The sequence below is a fragment of the Oncorhynchus tshawytscha genome, linkage group LG21 (assembly GCF_018296145.1).
Source record: "Oncorhynchus tshawytscha isolate Ot180627B linkage group LG21, Otsh_v2.0, whole genome shotgun sequence".
In the NCBI taxonomy this organism is placed as follows: domain Eukaryota; kingdom Metazoa; phylum Chordata; class Actinopteri; order Salmoniformes; family Salmonidae; genus Oncorhynchus; species Oncorhynchus tshawytscha.
The window spans coordinates 6,304,955-6,321,030 of record NC_056449.1 but is presented as its reverse complement, the minus strand read 5'-3'; the positions used below and the strand labels follow the sequence as shown (position 1 = coordinate 6,321,030).

General features: G+C 45.3%; 1 protein-coding gene across 2 annotated transcripts; it reads right to left on the bottom strand.

Annotated features, from left to right (window-relative positions):
* Positions 1–1,310: 1,310 nt before the first annotated feature.
* On the bottom strand, positions 1,311–11,837 carry LOC112220780 (carnosine synthase 1). 2 transcript variants are annotated; one of them, XM_024382668.1, is made up of 9 exons: positions 11,730–11,837; positions 9,762–9,933; positions 9,062–9,151; positions 7,752–8,200; positions 7,454–7,664; positions 7,182–7,267; positions 6,531–6,762; positions 5,322–5,599; positions 1,311–5,135 (listed from the first exon to the last, which is right to left on the bottom strand). In XM_024382668.1, the coding sequence occupies exons 1-9, from the start codon at positions 11,730–11,732 to the stop codon at positions 3,570–3,572; spliced, it is 3,087 nt and encodes a 1,028-aa protein (XP_024238436.1). In that variant the 5' UTR covers positions 11,733–11,837; the 3' UTR covers positions 1,311–3,569. The 2 variants fall into 2 exon arrangements, with proteins under 2 accessions (XP_024238436.1, XP_024238437.1); XM_024382669.2 differs by lacking the exon at positions 11,730–11,837 and having other exon boundaries at positions 9,517–9,897.
* Between the last annotated feature and the right edge of the window lie 4,239 nt (positions 11,838–16,076).

Below are 16,076 nucleotides of genomic sequence, written 5' to 3'. Positions count from 1 at the left end.
GTCTCATAAGTAATATGCCTAATGTTGGTTCTTACCCGAGACATTGTGGCTCTCCTCAGATGGGCCTTCCTTCCCTCCGCCCACCTGTCGTCATGGGAATGTCCATTCTCAAAGGTGCTGATCTTGAGTTGACCCATCTGTGACTTAGGGGAATGATAGATGGGGTTTCACTTTACATTAGTGCCCTTATTCCTGCATTGTTACACTGTACTCACCCTGTACTTAGGGTTACTGCTGTAATGGAAACTGTTAAAGATAATTACAGCAGATAATAATCGTATTAAATCTGACCAAACTGATGACATGAAGCTGTGCAGTTCATTTTGGCAGGCTTGTTTTGAGTCGCGAAAAACACTTCTGAAAACAAAACTTACTACTGCTGTAGTACTGCTCAGAGAATAACACACAAAGCTAAAGTGAAAAGTTTGAAAGAGGGGATCAAAAATCGAACCAAATGTAATTCACCCTTTTCCAGCTTCGAGATAAACAAAGTGGGAAATAGAAAGGGGGCACAGCGTGGGAGGTGACAGATGGGAAAATAGGAGGGAGGACAACAGAAGAAGGAATGGGAGGAGGGGGTGCATTAAAGGCTTGAATTACTTCAGATTTTTTTTTCCTGAAAAGAAAGAAAGGGGGAGGGGGTGTGAGAGAAAAAGTCAAACAAATGTAAATCTAAGGTTCAGCACTGAAGTGATTTGTGAACGGAAGCAGTTCCGACAGTCACTACTAGCAACAGGACTGCATCGAAGACTGAAAACAAGCACAACAAAGAGAGAGAAAGAGGGAGAAGGAAGGCCATAGGGAGGAAGACAGAGGGGGAAGATGGAGAGAAGTGGAGAACTGAGAAAGAGTGAGAGAAAAAGTCAAAACAAATGGATCAGGTTGTGTTTGTTGTTGTGTGTTTGTTGTTCTAAGGTTTACCACCGGTGTGATTTGTGAGGTGTAACTGAACCAGTTCCGACAGTCACTACTAGCAACAGGACTGGACTGCATCTAAGACTCAAAACAAGCACTACTAAGAGAGAGAAAGAGGGAGAAGTCGTGGAAAACAGGTTTGGCAAACCTGTGCCAGGCTATTGAAAAGAAACAACAAGCAAAAACAAGTCTCTCTTTCACTTAGTAAAATAACCCTGACTCACTTAAATGTATAATCACCCCATCTACACACAGTGAGAAAGAGAGAGAGAAAACAGGTTCGAGACAACAGGGGGTTTGTGTGGTGCATTGAAGCTCTGCTTTCAGATGTATTTAATTAATACATCCATTTCATTAAAAACAAAAATCAATAAAATAAACAGAAAAGTTAAGAGTCTGTTGATTTGAATGTTTATTGTATTTTACATAACACAGGAAATGTACATTTACATTTGAATCAAAACAGTAGCCGAATCAAAACACTTGATCTTGATTCAAAACTTTGTTAAAGAAAAAGTAATTTCCACATCAGTTACCGTTTGTCAATATAACTAAGGAACAGAAAAATCCCTTTAAATCTGTGTTAACTTTAAGGCCTTGTTCTCCATTGCTCGCGTATGGTGAAATGATTTATGACACATATATTTGTAAAACAATGTGTTAATCTAAACATTACATTCATATCTGTGATGTTACATATAACACATTCATCATCAGATGCATTGAAACTTAACAAATAAAGCAATTAACAAAACATGACAACATGAACACATATTACATATTAATTTAATACAAAAGTTTGGATTTGGGGATTTTTAGAAATTTGTTTTGGTTTTAGTGATGTAATCTGGCTCGGTTGTTTTATTCTTTAACTTTCCTGTCCCACCTCCTTTTTTGAAGAAAAGTCAGAAGTGTCTGCTACTATATAATTCCCAAATATTACCTCAGAAATACATAAACAATCAGAAACAGAAGAAGCAGGAAATCCTTAACCTTTTGACTACTGTGACCCTTGTCTGAGGGGTACTGAGGGATGGCATCTCAGTGTCATCAAGCCTACCGAGTACACCTGACACCAGACCGCAAATGCCACACCACACACACTAACTGCCAAGATGAGGTCTTGCTCCGGAGTCAACACATTTGCAATGGTGAAACTGCCTCAAATGACTTCCATAACAAAATAACACACTGCTTTTATGGGCTAAACCGGGGAAAAATAGGTGCGAGTATGTGGAGTAATTAAATCTCCATTTCCGTACTCTTTAAGTTACTTATTTTGGGGTGAAACAACCTTTCACCTCAACCTTGCTAATTTAGACATGAACTTTCACACGACCTCTAACTAAGAATGAGGGAGGCAGAGTTCCAGAATTCCACATTTTCCAAGTCGTTTTTACGCACCGACCCCGCAGACATCACCTCTGAGCCTGGATGCCAGGTGTTTCTTTTAAGCCTATTACATTAGATAAATCTATGGGTAACAGGGTTGACATGTCATGCTCAACCAGCTACATTTTCCACAACAAAACACCAGAAAATGTCCATAAAGAATAGAACCAGCTCATCTGTTTAATATATTTAAAAATTAATAGTTTCACCAATTAGAACGAGAGTTCAGTTCAGGTAACAGGGTTGACTTTAAAATCAGGGACGTTTTTTTTTCCCGTAGCCTGACGACTCACACTAAATTATTCCGCTGCTATGTCGTTCCCTACATACTTTAGTATGAGACTGCCATCATTGAAGGTGTTTGTGGTGATGAGGGGCGTTGTAAGTCATCAGCATTTGGATCGCCGCTAAATATTGGTAGCCGGGTATTTTACTTCAAATGAATCTCTAATTACATTAAATAAATAATCATCTTCAGAAATGAAGTAGTGCACAAATATTGAATTTTAAAAGCCTGTCATATTAAATTAAGTGCCATTTAACACTTAATTTAATATGACATGCTTTTAAAATTCAATATTTGTGCACTATTTAAAATATCTAAGGGATGCAAAAGGCACTCATTATGTGGAACGACCCAGTAGAGTAGACTGCCGATACCACAACCTAATAGATAGCAGGGTTGGGTTCAATTCAAATTGAATGCTGTCAATTCAGGAAGTTAACCAACATTCCAATTCAATCATTTAACCAAGGGCCTCTATTTTTTTTAATGACTTCTCAATAAAATGAGAAGTAGACATTTTTCAGTTGTTTCATTTAAATCACTTCCTGAACCCTGGTAGATAGATAAGACACCCATACCCTATTCTCGCTAATCACTGAAGATTATACCTTTTTGAAACTTGTATTCCTGAGATGGTCCCTAAAATTTAAGTGAGAAAAATTGAAAGGTAGTGAGATATGTTTTGATATAACATGAGTGTTTTTTCTTGCTGTGATGTACCTTTTAAGCTAACTAAACTAACCCTTGCCCCTAGTACAAAAACCCCACCCGCACAAAGCATACACGTGCTAAACATGGGTTCTATTCAGAAGGGTCCAATGTTAGGAACAAACATTTAGACAGGTCTAAAACACATATGCTTCTCTGTCATGTAGAACAGGGAATCGATTTCTGTATTATTTTGATCTGTGAGTAAAATCTAAACATTGCACCCTCCTGAACAAACCCCAGGTGCTTCTCCCACCTGACTTCCTGTCTAATTGAAGTGGGACAGGAAGTACCCCAGGTCGTAGCGTGGAGGACAGTGCAGGCCTAGCCCCTGGCAGAGGGCGAGGAGGCGCTGGCGAGCATTGGCGGCGTTGTGGGCGTCTCTCACCCCGACATTACAGAAGGGCTCCTCGTACTCCCCAGAGATCAATTCATCCTCCTCAGCCAGCTCGTTCAGCCACAGCGCCCCGTCCTGGTGCAGCCCTCGTAGGCGCTCAGGGCTGGCTGTGCTTCTCAGGGCCTGGAGGTGCTGGGACACCACAACCATCACCCCAGCAAAGTGGCCTCTGGCTGGGAGCGCTGTGGCAGAGGGCAGGCACGGACGCACCCCACAGGACACCATGAAGGCGGCCATCAGGATGTCCACGCCGTACAGCTGCTGGATCCAGTCGCGCAGGTAGAAGCCGCCCATGCGGGCGTTGATCTCGATGAGCCTCGGGCCCACCTCTGTCATCTTCAGCTCAACATTGAACACGCCGTCTTGCAGGCCGCAGCCCAGGCAGGCGTGGTGCGCCGCGCGAATCAGCTGAGCACGCTTGTCCGGCGCCAGTCCCGAGGGCATCTGGGAGGCCGTCTCGGTGAAAGCCGGAGCACGGGTGGGGCCATTGTCGGACACGAAAGCGCCCTCCAGTCGCCCCTCAAACAGGACCACATCCACGTCGTGCTCTGTGCCTCCCACGTACTCCATGAGGGTCATGGCGTTGCCCCAGCCAAGGCCAATGCCAGGGTAGTCGGTCTCCTCGCGGAGGTCCCCTCCGATCCTCTCAAAGTGTGCCAGGCTTTCCTCCAGAGAGCCCACCTTCCTCACGCCCACCGCCCCGGCCCCATACTCCAGCTTCATGACGGCAGGGAACCTCACCACCCCTACACTGGCCCCACCAGGTCCCTCCTCCCCCCCACTGGCTGCCTTCTCCAGATCCAGGGCGCTCTCCACATGGATACAGGGAACAGCATAGGAAGAAGGGGAGGGAGAAAGGAGGGGAGCGGAGGGCCGGAAAGTGCAGAAGGACAGTGAGAAGGACGAGGAGGCTGAGGCGGATGAAGAGGTAGGGGCGGTAGTGTCGGGTTTGCCCATTGCCTCATTGAAGAGATCCCCCCTGTCAAAATCAGCCATAGCTCTCATGCTATCCCCTTCCATGTTGACCATGCCGTTTACCATACCGTTCTGCTGTCTTCCTCTCCTCTCACCTTCTCTAAACTCAACCAGGCCATCCGCCTGACCGGAGGGTTGCTCAACACTGGTCAGGTTAGTCCCAGTAGACTTCCGTAAGCCCAGGAGGTGCCTGTGGGTGCGGCTCTTCTCCTTCGCGATGCGGATGGCCTCTGGAGGAGGCCCCCTGAGCCCCAGCCTATCACAGACCAGAGACGTCAGCACCACGCAGTCATCCCAGAAACACACGCAGCCATCAGGGCAGAGCCCAGAGGACAACAGCCAATCACAAATGCGGGAGCAGTGCTGGTCGTCACGGCGGTGGTCGGGCAGGTCTGGCAGGGGCAGGAAGTGGTCAACCAGCTGGGAGGCGAAGTGGGCGGGGTCACAGTCCACAAGCAGGATCTGATTGGAGGGGAAGGAGTTGGTGAGGTCAGTTCAACTCATTAGCATAACTGGCTAACCAGTAACCATTAATGTGTCACTTAATCAGACTTTGCAATGCAGTAAAATGCACTTCTAAAATAGCGGAAAAGTCTGTTGCGGCAATCTATTCACTTTCATTAGTTCATTCCCCATGTCGACATTCACCTTGAGTTTGTACTTTTTGGCTGCTCCCCAAATGAACTTCTTACTGTGTCCTCCAGCTCCCACCACCAGCACAGTCTTCTCCTGCATCAGGTAGTACTGGGAGCGGAGGAGGGGGGTGAGGAGGAGGGTGCCTCTACTCCACCCCTCTATCCCACTGTCACATCCCTCCAGCCCCATCCCTTGCTCTGGGAAGGAGGAGCGGAGACAGAGGGAGGGGTGGAGGCCAAGAACAACAGGGCTGATGATGTAACCATCCATGGTGAAGAGGAGGTCTACGCCTAGGAGAGAGGGAGTGGAATGGAGGTAGAGAGAGAGAGAGAGAGAGAGAGTGGAATGGAGGTAGAGAGAGAGAGAGAGAGAGGGAGTAGAATGGAGGTTGAGAGAGAGGAATGGAGGTAGAGAGAGAGGAATGGAGGTAGAGAGAGAGGAATGGAGGTAGAGAGAGAGGGAGTGGAATGGAGGTAGAGAGAGAGAGGGAGTGGAATGGAGGTAGAGAGAGAGGGAGTGGAATGGAGGTAGAGAGAGAGGGAGTGGAATGGAGGTAGAGAGAGAGGGAGTGGAATGGAGGTAGAGAGAGAGGGAGTGGAATGGAGGTAGAGAGAGAGGGAGTGGAATGGAGGTAGAGAGAGAGGGAGTGGAATGGAGGTAGAGAGAGAGGGAGTGGAATGGAGGTAGAGAGAGAGGGAGTGGAGGTAGAGAGAGAGGGAGTGGAATGGAGGTAGAGAAAGACAGAGGGAGTGGAATGGAGGTAGAGAAAGACAGAGGGAGTGGAATGGAGGTAGAGAGAGAGGGAGTGGAATGGAGGTAGAGAGAGAGGGAGTGGAATGGAGGTAGAGAGAGAGGGAGTGGAATGGAGGTAGAGAAAGACAGAGGGAGTGGAATGGAGGTAGAGAAAGACAGAGGGAGTGGAATGGAGGTAGAGAGAGTCGGGAGTGGAATGGAGGTAGAGAGAGAGGGAGTGGAATGGAGGTAGAGAGAGAGGGAGTGGAATGGAGGTAGAGAAAGACAGAGGGAGTGGAAGGGTCAGACAGCAGCTCAGGGAGACATAGGAGTGTTGACAGAGTGAGACTTGTGATGGTATAAGTAGACCCATGTTTTCAGAGAGGCTTCGACATCAATCTGCAGTAATCTATATCAAGTCATAGATCAACTCAGACGGCTTCATGCTACATTAGAGGGATAGCTTTGGCAGTTAGACAACACACACACCTATCATGTCGGTCTGGGCGCCCGCTCCCCCACGCAGTTCCGCGGACATGCTTGACTCTGTTTCCATGACAACACGAAGGCAGGACAGGGCGGTGTCCGTTGCTAAGCGATGGAGAGAAGTTGCCATGGTAGGGTCAGTGAAACCGCACTCTAATAGGGTGGTCTCCAAGGACTGAGAGAGGGAGTGGCTGTGAGAGAGAGGGGTGTCGGACACACCCACTCTACACACCAACTGAGGGAGAGGGATAGAGAGCGAGGGGGAGGGAAAGAAGAGAGAAGTTAGTGAAAAGGTAATGGATTTCAATCATTGCAGTTAATGTATATGGCCTTTTACAGGAATTTGTCTCACATTCCCAAGTTAGACATTTACAGAGCTATATACATTCATATATATATATATAGCTCTGTAAATACACACGTACATACATCTATATATATACATACACACATATATATCTATCTTTGTACATATACATATATCTCTATCTATACACACACACACACAAATACATATATATATATATATATATACACACACACGCTATAGGTTTACAGTATTGAGGGTCAATACAAATTGTGATGCACATAGTCAACATTTCATTTCTCTCTCCTACCTCGTTCTCTCTCGTTCTCTCTCTCTCTTTCGCTCACCTTGTAGAGGAGAGGCAGGTCCAGAGGTGAGCGACTTACGATGGCACACAGTCTGAAGGACAGGTCTGGAACCTGAGGCCTGCAGTCTGACACACACACACAACAACTACTACTTCACTATGATAACACCAAGAGGATGTGGTAATGGCCGTAGTACATCACATTGTACTAGAGTCCTTACAAGTCATGTGAGGATCACATTCAAATAATCATGAAAATAAGGTCCTTAAACCTCGAACTACCCCCATCTGTCCCAGACTCAAAGCCCTCACCAGTGTACTGTTCCCAGGTGCGGTCCTCTACCCGCGGCCCAGGCTTCAGTGGGGAGCAGTAGGCCTCCAGCAGCACTGCCTCTCCAGGGAGGAGCTGGGGCAGGAGATAACCTACCTTGGCCCAGACCTCATCCCTGTTGTTCCTGGACAGGTAGACAGGGGGTGAGGTTGCCCCGCCCACGAACGTCCCACCACTGCGCCTGAGCACCACCTATACACAAAGTGAAAGTAAAGCTTGAGGATTTGTGTACAGTTACACAAAGGCTGACTAAAATATCCTCTAAGAAACAGGACATACACTCTCAGATCCCTTCATATCCTCAGACTCCAGGAAAGAGTCCACCTTGTTTCGGACGGAGTTCATCCCTCCCTCCACCCCCTTTTCTAGGTGCACCACCTCCACCCCTCCTGTCCTGCCCTCCTCCAGTCCCATCTGTCCCGGGGGCAACAGTAAGGCCAGCGTCGGGGGGCAGTGGATCTTGGCCTTTTGCAGCAGAACCCTGGTGGTCAGAACATCCCCCCAGAATCGACACAGTGCGCCGGAACCTCCGCTTGGGCAGTCTGTCTTCCGGGTCACTTCCTCCTCAGCCCAAGGGTCACATGACAGGAAGTAGGTGACCTTGCGAGGGGGGTTGAAGTTGGAGAGGAAAGTGCGGCCTCCCAAGTCAAAGGTGACAGCCTTGTGGACCAGGAGGGAGGGGGAGGAGTGAGAGAGCCAGGAAGGAGAAAGACACAGGAGAGCATCTCCTAGACAGAAGAAGAGAGAAATGGGTGGGGTAGAGAGAGACCGAGGGGGGTGGGGTGTGTGAAAGGGGCAAACGAGAGAGAGAAAGACGGAGGGACAGAAGGAGCGGGTAGTGGGGAAAGTGTGGTCGAGAGAAATTGGATTGGGGTAAGAGAGAGAGAGAGGAAGAGAGAGGAGAGGGGAAGGGAGGGAAGAGAGATTCTTGACCGGTCACAGCTTTCCATGAAAATATAGAAAAAGGTCAAAAGTCATAGAAGCCTGTCAACTAAAGTGTAAAGTGTTTTAGTCTGTTATTGGTCATAACAGAGACAAAGCAGGAAGGAGAATTACTATTTATGTATAAATAGAGTAATGAAGGGCAGTGACAATCTCATTAAATGTCAACCTGCACTAGTGATCTTTTCCCTCAACCTTTTGGCCATCAGTCTAAAATTAGAGCCATCGCTGTTTGACTTTTCTCTGTAGGGGGTGATTATGTTATTTTATAATGACACCAATGAATCCCATAAAAGGATTACCATTCCAACATTTCTTTTCCCGGCGATCTGGCAAGGCAAAGTTAAGGTCCATAGATGGCGAAGAAAGCCTTGTTCACGCTAACACCATTATGGGAGGCACTAAGGAACACTTGGAAGACCTCTTGGAAAACACTTTGGCACATACTTTGAAAGGAGGGGTGTATGTTTTAACTATTGCTCTGGCCAAATAGGCTTTTACATTGAATTACTGTCAGACATCTACAGGTTAGCACAAACTGGTACAGGTTGGTATAAAGTACCAAATTATAAATATAACGGAGTGATTTACAGCCTGTTTGTACACATCGGTTGTGTTTCCTGTCTGGCTGCGTTCTGCTAGCGTACCTGGGCTCCGTTGGCCTGCCTCCAACAGCAGAGAGAGGTAGGGGAGGGGGGATCCCAAAACACAGACACACAGCTCAGAGTGACTCATACCTAGAAGAGAAGGAAAACAGTACAACAGCCATTAGTGGCAAGGTCAAATTCCCCATGCATCAGTGCAGCCCTTCACTATGTAATAGAAAGTAGTTAATGAATGTTAGCCAATACAAAAGTTAGGTCCAAAAACAACCATATAGGGGCCAGCAAATATGGCAGAAGGTCATCTTAGCTCATTGAAGGACCCACAACCTTTTTGCTTACACCCCCAGAGTCCTCTGGCCCTTTCCCCTCTGCAAACACTAAATGGGTAGGAAATAGGGGCTAGGGTCTTGCCTAGGGGTTGTTTTTGGACCAGGTAAGAGTAAACGGAAACACACCTGTTCACCTAGTAGCCCATTGACATATAGTACTAAACTCACTTGGTCTGGGTGACTCTGTGCAGGTTAAGATCCAGTGTTTGTGATAGGTTCACCTGGCCTGGGGGCTTAACTCAGGTGGTTCAAACATTCAGAGCGTTGCAGATAGAAAGGTAAGGTCATAGAGCGGCCACAATTCCCATGTCATAGGATTGTAATAAACAGCGTCCAGTGTCTTTCTAGCCTGGTACATTTCTATCTGCGTCATCCTGTACGTTTCAGCCGGGTGATCGTAGCCCGGGTCTCACCCTGTGGCAGGTCCTGTGTTTCAGGCAGGTCGATCTCCCTCAGAGCCTCTTGCAGGGTCTGGAACAGAGCCACCTCCTGGTTGGAGGACCATACCCTCGGTCCCCCAGTAGCACATCCTCCTGGAGAGGAGAGGCTGGGGACAACGGTGGTGGGGCGAGAGCTGAGAGAGAGCTGTGGGAGACAGGATGTGTGGAGAGACATAACATAAATGTTAAAAGGATACCTGTTGAGAGATGGAGACGGAGAAAGAGAAGGAGTCAAAGGGATTGTAAAATGAGGGAACAGATGGATGTTCAGGGATAAAAGAGGACAAAATGGTGATCCTGAGCCAGAATAATGAGCCATTATAGCTTACTACTGATTTATAAACCATCTACAAATAACTACTTATAAACCATTTACAAATCCTCCCTTAACTGTTTTTCCTTGATGTAAAACATGAATGTGTCTTACCAAACACTGTCTGAGAGGAACATGAATGTCAGAGTGCCACTGATACTGTTAAACACATGCCACTGGCAGCTGTGTGTGTACATCAAACCCATGTAGTAAAACACACCCATTCATTAACACACACACACACACACACACACACACACACACACACACACACACACACACACACACACACACACACACACACACACACACACAAAGTTATGGATTTATTGACTTTAAACACACATTTATTCCACCAAAGCATTGACTGATTGATATGTCGACCAGAAAACACTAAGAGCTCTCTCTTCTGGTTATATGGGTATTAAGATAATCAAATCAGTTTTATCCTTGAACAGGGAAAAAAAACAATGTTTGAAGTTGATATTACATTTTTTTTTTTTTACAGAAAATTATCTTAGAATCTTCGAGTTAGCTGACTAAATCATTAAACCTGCATTGTAAGAGTCTCCGTGGCTCTCTCTACTTCAATACCAGGTTGTGTGGGCGCTCAGATTAGATGCGATACATACTAACAAACCACATGCATTGTTATGCAAAACGATCACCTACACAGCAACGGCATTGTTTGGTGTGCAATCATGTGAGAACAATACACACGGTCCACTTGTTCTCTCCTTCAACTCTCGTCACCCTCTCTTTGTCCTCACTCCTCCTTCACCCCTCTCTCCCTCTGTTTGCCCATCACCAGATATGTTTATTTACATTTTTATTTTTTATTTCTCTTCTAATGACCTAGACACCTGAAGGGTTTTTAAACTCTGTTTAATTCCCACCATCGTATACTTGTAGAGCTCCAGTAGTTTGCTGCCTCAGAGTAATATCTTGTCAAAGAATGCCAAGGTTTTCAGTTTCACATACTGTATAAGACATTCAATGAAACTATAAATACTTATTGGCACCGTAGAAAATACAGCCCCACCTCTCGCTCAGCATTACTTGCACTGTAACCTATGTAAATCAAACTTGACACTCTAAATTTAACACGATACGCACAGACCCTCAGACACTTTCTCTCACACACAGACAACAGGCAGAACTGTAACGGTTCCCGAGATTAACAGTCGCAGCTGTTTCCCTCCAATCTCTCTCTATTCCTCTCATTCTCTCAGCAGCCTCGCTCCGTTACACCTAGTCCTTCAGTCTCTGCCACCCTGTCTTAGTCTCTTTCATTCCCCACTGAATCAGCGATTCCCTCACAGGCATTACTGTCAAACATAAAATGTCTAACTTGTATTTCAACACATACCTGTTGCACTCAATTGCATTTGCATGCTAAATACTGCAAAAACTATTCAAACAACTTCTAAAATGTAATAAAAATGCAGAGCAAGAAGAAGCAGACCTTTTATCATGCAATAACATACAACAACTATCATGTTCCCACAATTATAGGAGAAACCTTGGAGAAAAGCTAAAATAACACTTCCTTAAAATAGAAACATTGAAAGCCTGCAGATATAAGCGCACATCAATGTCCATGCAACAACTCTCCTGATTAAACTCACCATAGTGTCTGCAGTGACCAAGTGGCAACCTGGAAATGACAGAAAGAGAAAGAAAGTGAGAGGGTAAGGTAAAAGAGGGAGGGGAGGGAGGGAGCAAACTGGAAAGGGCCAGAGGAGGGAGGGGGACAGAAAGAGGAAAAGTGGAGCATACGGATAGCAGAGAAGAAGAGTACAAGTAAAAACACAACAGATGACTATAAAACCTGTCTGTTTTCTTGTGTAATATATTGTAAAAAGCCCACGTGAGCCTAATAAATCTAAGTGGAATTATTATTAGTATGACCTGTAGGCTATTTAAAAACACAAACACATTGTGAGAGCCAAGGCACTTCCATAGACCTTGGATATCACAGGAATACCAACCTGTTGTTCTGTTGTGATTACGCTGCCTTGCAAATGATGCTATGGATGTTACATCCCCAATTACATGTAAATACTTATTGGCGTAGTCGGCAACTTAAATGGGCAAGTTCACTTTCCATCGTTCAATCCCTTTCCGTAATTGAAGTCAATACAATAATCTCTGAAAGAACAATGGTAAATCCCTTGTACACCAAACACATTACGCAGACATTATAGGCTACCCTTTTTCAACCCTGGTTAGGGCTGTGGTGGTCATGAAATTGTGTCAGCCGGTAACCGTCATGTAAATAACTGTCGGTCTCACGGTAATTGACTGTTAATTAACATAAACACGCAGAGCATCTCTGGGCTTCCACGCATCGCCAACAAGCCACTGATGCAGACCTTTGGAACATTTTTATTTATTTTTTTAAGTCTAATAAAACCATTTAACTTCTTGGATATAGGGGGCGCTCTTTTAATTTATGGATTAAAACACGTGCCCGTTTTAAGCGCAATATTTTGTCACGAAAAGATGCTCGACTATGCATATAATTGACAGCTTTGGAAAGAAAAAACACTGACGTTTCCAAAACTGCAAAGATATTATCTGTGAGTGCCACAGAACTCATGCTACAGGCGAAACCAAGATGAAACTTCAAACAGGAAATGAGCAGAATTTTTGAGGCTCTGTTTTCCATTGTCTCCTTATGTGGCTGTGAATGCGCCAGGACTGAGCCTGCCCTTTCTGTCGTTTCTCCAAGGTGTCTGCAGCATTGTGACGTATTTGTAGGCATATCATTGGAAGATTGGCCATAAGAGACTACATTTACCAGGGGTCCGCCCGGTGTCCTTTGTCTAAATTGGTGCGTAATCTACAAGCTGCACGCAGTCATCCAGTGATTGAGAGGAGAGAGGAGGATTCCACGAACGATATATCATGAAGAGATATGTGAAAAACACCTTGAGGATTGATTCTAAACAACGTTTACCATGTTTCAGTCGATATTATGGAGTTAATTTGGAAAAAAGTTTGGCGTTTTGATGACTGAATTTTAGTTTTTTTTTTGGTAGCCAAACGTGATGCACCAAACGTAGCGATTTCTCCTAAACAAATAATCTTTCAGGAAAAACTGAGCATTTGCTATCTAACTGAGTCTCCTCATTGAAAACATCCGAAGTTCTTCAAAGGTAAATGATTTATTTGAATGCTTTTCTGGTTTTTGTGAAAATGTTGCCTACTGATGCTAACGCTAAATGCTACGCTAGCTACGCTAGCTGTTACACAAATGCTTGTTTTGCTATGGTTGAGAAGCATATTTTGAAAATCTGAGATGACAGTGTTAACAAAAGGCTAAACTTGAGAGCTAGCATATTAATTTCATTTCATTTGCGATTTTCATGAATAGTTAACGTTGCGTTATGGTAATGAGCTTGAGGCTGTATTCACGATCCCGGATCCGGGATGGCTAGAATCAAGAGGTTAATTAATATAGCCTACACGATCACAATAAATCCATTATTTATTTAAGGCAGGTCTGAAGAAACATTATGATATGTAGAAAATGTAGCCTATTTCAGAAGAACAAAATAGCATATTCTGAGTCATCCTTATGTATTTTTATTGAACCAAATGTCGACCGCATTATCTACCAAGGGAATTCTCTTCGATTATAATCACAGCTATATATATTCCCCCCCCAAGCAGACACATCGATGGCCCTGAACAAACTTTATTTGACTCTATGCAAACTGGAAACCACATATCCTGAGGCTGCATTCATTGTAGCTGGGGATTTTAACAAGGCTAATCTGAAAACAAGACTCCCTAAATTGCGCAACCAGGGCTGGTAAAACCATGGATCATTGTTATTCTAACTTCCGCGACGCATATAAGGCCCTCCCCCGCCCTCCTTTCGGGAAAAGCTGACCACGACTCCATTTTGTTGCTTCCAGCCAACAGACAGAGACTAAAACAAGAAGCTCCCGCACTCAGGTCTGTTCAACGCTGGTCCGACCAATCTGATTCCACGCTTCAAGACTGCTTCGATCACGTGGATTGGGATATGTTCCGCATTGCGTCCAACAACAACATTGACGAATACGCCGATTCGGTGAGCGAGTTCATTAGAGAGTGCATTGACAATGTCGTACCCACAGCAACGATTAAAACATTCCCAAACTAGAAACCGTGGATTTATGGCAGCATTCGCACGAAACTGAAAGTGCGAACCACTGCTTTTAACCAGGGCAAGGTGACCGGAAACATGACGAAATACAAACAGTGTAGCTATTCTCTCCGCAAGGCAATCAAACAAGCTAAGCATCAGTATAGAGACAAAGTAGTCGCAATTCAACGGCTCAGACACAAGAGGTATGTGGCAGGGTCTACAGTCAATCACGGATTACAAAAAGAAAACCAGCCCCGTCGCGGACCAGGATGTCTTGCTCCCAGACAGACTAAATAACTTTTGTGCCCGCTTTGAGGACAATATAGTGCCACTGACACGGCCCGCTACCAAAACCTTCGGACTCTCCTTCACTGCAGCCGATGTGAGTAAAACATTTAAATGTGTTAACCCTCGCAAGGCTGCAGGCCCAGACGGCATCATCAGCCGCGTCCTCAGAGCATGCGCAGACCAGCTGGCTGGAGTGTTTACAGACATATTCAATCATTCCTCCCAGTCTGCTGTTCCCACATGCTTCAAGAGGGCCACCATTGTCCCTGTTCCCAAGAAAGCTAAGGTAACTGAGTTAAACGACTACCGCCCTGTAGCACTCACTTCCGTCATCATGAAGTGCTTTGAGAGACTAGTCAAGGACCATATCACCTCCACCCTACCTGACACCCTAGACCCACTCCAATTTGCTTACCGCTCAAATAGGTCCACAGACGACGCAATCGCAACCACACTGCCCTAACCCATCTGGACAAGAGGAATACCTATGTGAGAATGCTGTTCATCGATTACAGCTCAGCATTTAACACCATAGTACCCTCCAAACTCGTCATCAAGCTCGAGACCCTGGGTCTCGACCCCGCCCTGTGCAACTGGGTGCTGGACTTCCTGACGGGCTGCCCCCAGGTGGTGAGGGTAGGTAACAACATCTCCACCCCGCTGATCCTCAACACTGGGGCCCCATAATGGTGCGTTCTGAGCCCTCTTCTGTACTCCCTGTTCACCCACGACTGCATGGCCATGCACGCCTCCAACTCAATCATCAAGTTTGCAGACGACACTAGTGGTAGGCTTGATTTCCAACAACGACGAGATGGCCTACAGGGAGGAGGTGAGGGCCCTCGGAGTGTGGTGTCAAGAAAATTACCTCACACTCAACGTCAACGAAACAAAGGAGATGATCATGGACTTCAGGAAACAGCAGAGGGAGCACCCCCCCTATCCACATTGACGGGACAGTAGTGGAGAAGGTGGGAAGTTTTAAGTTCCTCGGCGTACACATCACGGACAAACTGAATTGGTCCACCCACACAGACAAATCAAAATCAAATCAAATCAAATCAAATTTTATTTGTCACATACACATGGTTAGCAGATGTTAATGCGAGTGTAGCGAAATGCTTGTGCTTCTAGTTCCGACAATGCAGTAATAACGAGCAAGTAATCTAACTAACAATTCCAACAAAAAAAAAACTACTGTCTTATACACAGTGTAAGGGGATAAAGAATATGTACATAAGGATATATGAATGAGTGATGGTACAGAGCAGCATAGGCAAGATACAGTAGATGATATCGAGTACAGTATATACATATGAGATAAGTATGTAAACCAAGTGGCATAGTTAAAGTGGCTAGTGATACATGTATTACATAAGGATGCAGTCGATGATATAGAGTACAGTATCAACGTATGCATATGAGATGAACAATGTAGGGTAAGTAACATTATATAAGGTAGCATTGTTTAAAGTGGCTAGTGATATATTTACATAATTTCCCATCAATTCCCATGATTAAAGTGGCTGGAGTAGAGTCAGTGTCA